This window comes from Etheostoma spectabile, chromosome 13, assembly GCF_008692095.1.
Source record: "Etheostoma spectabile isolate EspeVRDwgs_2016 chromosome 13, UIUC_Espe_1.0, whole genome shotgun sequence".
In the NCBI taxonomy this organism is placed as follows: domain Eukaryota; kingdom Metazoa; phylum Chordata; class Actinopteri; order Perciformes; family Percidae; genus Etheostoma; species Etheostoma spectabile.
In genome coordinates, this window is record NC_045745.1 from 12,360,486 (window position 1) to 12,367,678 (window position 7,193).

The window sequence follows — 7,193 nt, forward strand, 5'->3', positions numbered from 1 at the left end:
AGCATTGAGCAAGGCCTCCCCCCCCCCCCAACTGTTTAGGTTCAGGACTGGCAGCCCACTTACTCTGACATCTCTCCATTTGTGTATGAATACATCCTGGTATTTCATGTCTGTGTAGTGATTTCTAACAAACAGATTGTAAATTGTAATTTACTCACTGGGGCTCAATAAAAAAAGTATAAAAAATATATAAAAATTAAAGGTGATTCTGAACCCAGTGTTTGATTTATGTCCCCAAGCTAGATGTTTTGGTAAATAATCATTTCTGTTTCTTGGTGGTAAACTGAAACACTGCTGTTCTTCCTAACAGTGTGTTAAACTGTTAACATATTTCAATAAAAATAGCAATATGATGCATTTAAACAAATCACATGGAGGTTACTTTGAATAATGGCATTGTGTATGGTACAAGTTGTAAGCTGTTTAAAATTCAGTGGATGCCAGATATTCATGACAGAACAATAACGAAAGTGAAGAGACAAAAGATTTATTAATTTTTGCCTTCTTATGGGGGCTACACCTGTGCAGAGAAATGTTGAAATGTGAGACTGGAGCCAGTTGAGGTCACTTAGGAAAATAATTCATGTTCAATTACAGGATGTTGAGGGTGACTTTTAACTACCTCTGTCTAAAACTTTCCATACTTATTATTTAACAAAAACACTTACCTTGAGAACAAACCCATAACCATGAGAACAAATGTGGGAGTAAGGTTATATTAAGTGGCAATGGGGGTGGATGACAGCGTAATTCTAAAATGACTGTTCAAACTGAGGTTGCATTGCCAAAAGTCTCAGAATATATCCGTTACAGGATGACGGCTGCCCTAGTGCCAGCAAAAAACACATGATTCAATAATGTTTATCTGTCATAAAAACCTGATGTTTCATTGCTATGTACATGTGACAGGTGCAATGACAATAACGTTAAATTGAATCTAAAACCAAAAAGGAAACAAATAGGATTTTCCTTTTTCTTACACTCAATCCTAACATATTCCTTGCCCATCCCTGTGGTACAGCACCACGGCCCACCTTGTTTTCATCTATTCTAGCAGCATTTGTGCTTTTATTTTTGCATTTGAAGTGCCCCTTCCCCATTCAGTCTGAATATTGCCTTCGTTATCAACCTCTTCTGTGATAGCATGTGAATAAATCTTGTAAATTAAGTTTGAAGGGGCTCGCTAGCTCTTTTTTTTCCTCCTCTGAACTTGACAAGGTTAATTTGAAGGTGTGAGCCATGCACTCAAGATCATTTGGAAACCCTGGTTTTCATGTGCCCATTTGAATGAAAAAGTGGGGAAATGAAGTATAATCTGAATAGTACAGCTTGCTGGTGTAAGGTTTGTGTAAATGGCCACATGGAGTCGGATTTGCATAATTAGGTGCTGTGGGATGTAGAGGCACATTTTAATCTTTGGTATCATCTACACAGCAGGCTATTACCCAGTCTGTGACACTGTCCTTGATCCCCTTCTCCTCAGGTACCTACTTCACACACGAAGCCAAAGGAGCAGACGATGCAGCCGACGCAGATACAGCCATCATCAACGCAGAGGGTGGCCACACCAACTCGGACGAAAAGAAAGAGTACTACATCTAATCAAAGCAGGACCCCTCACTCTAGTGTCCCCTTTGGGACACAGAGCTGGTTTTGGGGCTGGGGCAGATGGAGAGGGGGGTTTGATGGAGGGATTTAAATGTGGTTTAGGATCACTTTTAGTGAGAGTAGAGGGGTCGAGGAATAGAAAAGAGATGGGGTTTTAAAGACAGGCCTGGTTTTAAGCCGTTGTTTAGTCTAGTCTGCAGATGTAGATGGAATGTTTTGTGTGTAAAAAAAATTAAAAATCAAAAAAGGACAAAAAACGGGAGGGTTCGGGTTATCGGTAAACTGAGAAGGGGATGGGGTTGGGGGTGGTAAGGGTGTGCCAGACGTTGCCAGAAATCACTGTAGAGAGCTTCACCATTTGACACCTTCCTCCCTAACTGCTGGTACGAATTTTATTTAGTTCAACCATTTGCAGAAAATTCTGTGCCTTGTTCTATCCATACTTTGGATTTGTGTTGATCCTCATTTGCATAACCTTGTTGCTCCCCTTTATCCTGTTTCATCTTTCCCACTCGTAATCATCAACGTGCTGTTGGCTTTTGTATGAGGGTAAAATTACACAGCCACTTTATTCATTTCGCTAAATGTGTCTGCACACACGTGTCCTCTACTGCATAACAAAAACTCCTTCCAGTATACTGTGATTTGTCTCAAACCATTACTTCCCCTACTCTTTTTTCCCTGGAGTTTTGACAGCTCCAAAAATGCATGGAATGCTTTACATATCATTGTACAAAGAACATAAATGAGAAACAGGTTTGATGTACTGCATATGCTCTTCCTTTCCTCTCCTAAACACAACCACATTCAAAACATTATTCAAAAAAGAAGGCGACAAAGGATAATATAAAATTATTTTATTGGGCCTATTCCATTTGTTTTTTCAGTTTGTTCTTTAGAGCAGCTTTACTGCTGCCTCTCCTCAATTACCCTTCTCAGTAAAGAGAAGTGGTACATTATTTGTCCTCATTGCGCTGCCATTTCATTGTTTCGAATTCTTTCTCTGCTCAGTGCTATTTTTCTTCTATGAGTCTGAATGTTAGCTCTCTGTTTCCCCACCAGCTTTTATTGAGTTGTGATGGTGTGTTAATAATGAGATTCAGCTGATTTCAATCTGCTCATACTCATAGAATATATTTCTTACCAATGGGAAAGTAAAACAAGTAAATTAAAGTTGTTTGGCGGATTCTAAGTCAAGATGTCTTGGTAAGAAATGGCTGTTGAATAATATTTGGTATTAACATTTGCCAACCAGTAGCCAAAAGATGCTGCTAACATAACTTAACAGAAAGAGAAACATCCTTAACCAAACTGTAACAACCGTTCTCACTCCATATCAAAAATGGCAGCTTGGTCAGTGGCCCTCGGCATATAGCGTCTGTGTGAGCCGCACTGGGCTTTCAACTGCTTGGCTGCTGCACAGTGAGATGATGTAGTATAAAGAGGAAAAAAGTCCACATAGGGAAGATAATAATGAAAAAGCAACAAAGTTGGTTGATTGATTGATTGATTGATTGATTGATTGATTGATTGATTGATTGATTGATTGAATGCCAAGGGGTTCTGGCCAAGCAACCGTATGGGTTAAGTTGGGAGTGATAATGTGTTGACTGAAACACATTTAAATTTATTCACGGAATACATAAGCTGCACAAAACATCCTCCCTACAGTGTGTTGATCTCACAGACACACAATAAAATGTAAATCAATCCAATGAAATCACAGCTGTATTGTACACTAATCCTTACTAAGACATTTTTTTTTTACCTTCACTTTTACCTTTTTGTATTTTATTGTGTCACAATCATTGTGAGTTTCTTTCAAAATGTAAAACAAGTCAATGTTGGGGTGACTAATTGTCTTCAAACTGAAATATTCTGAGAGACAGGCCAGTCTTTCCGCTTGCATTACACCTTTTGAATATATTTTGCTTTGGTGCAGCAGCTTGTGTAAACAGTTGATAGTTTATTGCATGAATGTACATGCTAAAACTCATTATTTTTGTTTCTCTATCTTGCTTTATGTATCACCTGCCAAAACTGTATGAGGATCTGTTTTGCTGTGCCAGCTGGGGAGTACTGAGGAATGCCAAAAGTAACTGTTTGGAACTGAACTTGTATTGTGCACCATGGTGGTAATCCATAGGTAACAAGAATGCCTTGGCTTGAGTGTCTATTCATGGCATTTTTTGTCAAAGTTATGTTTTCACACAGCAAGCAGCTTGCTTAATGAGTCCTTACTCTCAATGACAGCTGTGGGTGGATGGAGGGTGGAGGTCTAGATTTCAATGTACACCTTCAAAGTGTTGAACAGGCTTTATGTGCCATGATATTACATCATTTTGAACATGTTATCAATGCAAATGATAAACTTATCATTAAACCCAACAGTGGCTGCAACCATTCCTCAAGTATTAAGGCATCTATTCCTGCGGTTTTTCAAACTAGAGTAAATAATCTCAAATCAATTGGACAAACAAAAACTAAATCCAATCAGTAGAGAAAACCTTTTTTAAATGAGTGCTCTGATGATGGTGACTTATCTTGTACAGTCAAATTAGAAGTGAAATTATTTTGCAGCGCAAAATCAAAACTTGCAATGTGAATGAAATACATCATGATGTAACAAAATTCATTTTTAGAGATTCAGATTCAGTGAATACATCTTATATCAATAACAGAGAGTTTAAACATTGCATATCCAATGTAGATAGGTGTCATTTAATGTATTGATATAGTTTGCATGCATATCAATAAGCAACTAGGCATAAGTACCATGTTTCAGCTGAGTCATAAAAAAAACTCTTTCATTGTGAGTGTCCAAACTTAGTCATCATGATTTTTTTTATAGTTGTATTGTAACTCTGGTTCTACAGGTAGAGCTAATTTCAATAAAAAATGTGCACCTTAAAAACCGCCTGCTGATGAAGAAATACATTTGCAAATTTCACAACATATACACCTGTACATGGCATAAAGAAGCACACTGTAAATACAGATAAAGACGTTCTGTGCTGATTTGCTTGTGTTTTGTTGTTCGATTCCCTTTTTCCTGCAAGAGTGGTAAAGATCTTTTCTTCATTGGCTTGCTTTTCTTAAGTTGCCCTACATGTAGCTCTATTGGTAACCTCAGATTTCACTTGAGACTTTTGGTTTTCCATTATACCAGACAGGTTATGATTTTATGTATATGATATATATCAACATCAATCATATCCAATGAAAAAACATACTTTTTATTAATATGCCACTAGACGTCATGGGGACTTAATGGTGTTGCTTGCTGTGTGGACACTCATATCCAAGATTCAATACTTTATTGCCATGTTAACACATTTGATTGGAATTTCTCAATGTGCAGCTCAGATTGCAACACATTAACAGTGTGATAGCTTTAATGTATCATAGTCATGCATGAAGACAGCATTCAGTCTCTCCATATTGAGATTGGGGTTTTGGGGGTCGTCCAAAGGGAGATGAGAAGGTTCTTGTATAGTGCTTTAGGAAAATGTCCCTCTCCTGAGCATAATGCATCTGTGCATTTTAAAAGTTCTTTTATAGTGTATTGCTTTTAGAAGACAGCCAGAGGACTGGGTGGGAGCTGTGGACAGATTTTTTGCTTTTCCAATGGTTATGGCAGTTGTTGATGGGGACTACCGGAGTGATGTTGCTGACAAAGATCAAAGATGCTGTGTCACTCCAACTGTTAAATTTTCTGTTAAAACTTGAGTTGATTGAAAGTTCTGTACTCACAAATGAATCACCACTAAGTTAACACTGTATGCTGATGACACTGTTTTGTGTTTGTTTAGTGGATGGGAGGGGGTGGGGAAGGGTTCAGACTAGTTTTGATGTTTTACAGTCTGGTGTCTGATAAAACTATTAACTGACTTGTTATCGTTGCTTTGTAAATCCCAGCGCAGATGCCACTTCATCTGCAAGACTGAGATCGTGTGATTTGTTTTTCTTACAGTGAGCACTATTTCGCTTCAGTGACATGTGGCAGCTTCCATTTAAATCAGACTTCAAAATATGTCTTGCCAATAAAGGAATAGAACTGAATATTGTCTTCTCCCTTAAGGCTGATGCATTAATATTTTCATTTGTGCATATTAAATATGTTGTGCGTTGGAATAGAAGAAGTGTTCCCCAAAATGTTTTACCTACTGTACTATAATTTTGCTCTCCCAAAGTTCCCATATAAAACGTATCATGAGCAAAACAACATATAAACAACGTAGGTTTGACGAGGATTGAATTTGAAATAAATAGCAAAAGGATATTTTAGGTTACTGTATGTACCATTTTATTTTCAATGAAATGCCCAGTAAAGTGAAAAATGGTCTTACAGTGTAACTGGTGTAGTTTTCTCCATATTAAATTCTTTTGATAAAGTCATGTCTCTAGTTCATGCATTGCTGACCGATGTGACTACATCTCAGGTAGAATGCAAAGTTTAGGCCCCACCAATGACATTAAAGCAAGTACAATGCATCCTCATCCAATTAGTTGCAACACATTATTTTGGATCCAAGAGGCAAAATTGGTGGTGTGTTGTACATGTTTTCTGTATTTTTCTTAATATTGGTGCACTGTAAAATATGTGTTTAGTATTGCTTTGTGTTTACATAGGTCATAAAGAGTACACTGGAATGAATCCGAATCAGAAGCTTGTTGTGGCTGTACTACTACTGTCACTTGCAATGCACCACCGCCTTTGGAAGCACGTTTGATTCCTGAAAGGTTTTGATTGTGTCACCAGTCGTCGTTTTTTAGATTTATTATTTTTGTCTCTCTGCTGTTATTGGGAAATGTTTATGTGTATTGATGGAGAAAAGGAGTTCCACATTCCCATACGCATTTTGTATTGGTTCATAAATAGACATTTTTACAAAACAATGAAGAGTTCTTGTCTTAATAAAAAAAAAGATATTAATGTCCAAAATAATCAGTGTTGGTATTATTTGTTTTACTCTAAGTGTTCATATATTAAGGTGCATCACAAGTATATGGAGAAATGTGAATGATATGGGGACACAGCAACACATTATTTATTTTTAATCTTCAGTAACTTCTTGCAGATAAGAAAGCCTGACTGCATTTGTTTCGTTCTGATAGCTTAAAGAAAATGCCAATTTCAACAGACATAATGTTATTGTATTAGGGGCTGTACTCGAAATACAGAAAATGTGGACTGGGATTGCATCCACACAGCTCTGACGGACCATTCCCCAACTCATCAAATACTGGTGCATTGGCACGGCCCTCGGCGTCTGATCAAGTCACACAAGGCACTCACATGCACCAGCATACGCGCACGGCTGGACCGGCTATCACAACAAAGAACACAGAAGCTTAGAAGACAACAAACACAGAGGGAATGGGACTTCATACTTTGCTCAGAACGCCATAACTCCACTATATCTTCACATAGCAAATAGTTAATTGCTATTTGAATGTGATAAATATTGAGTATAGCCCCTTTAAAGCTTAACATTGGCAAACCACAATTTGTGAAGTCAACATTTTTACACCCAGCCCCCCTCCTCCCTTTTCAACCTTTTCCCTGCTTTAAAATAAAAGCA

General features: G+C 37.7%; 1 protein-coding gene across 1 annotated transcript in view; it reads left to right on the forward strand.

Annotated features, from left to right (window-relative positions):
• LOC116700210 (cell adhesion molecule 1-like) overlaps positions 1 to 6,507 on the forward strand; it is a 393,444-nt gene extending 386,937 nt beyond the window's left edge. Inside the window, 1 exon segment of the mRNA XM_032533207.1 lies at positions 1,484 to 6,507. Coding sequence (XP_032389098.1) covers positions 1,484 to 1,602 — 119 coding nt within the window. The 3' untranslated portion in view covers positions 1,603 to 6,507.
• Positions 6,508 to 7,193: the final 686 nt, after the last annotated feature.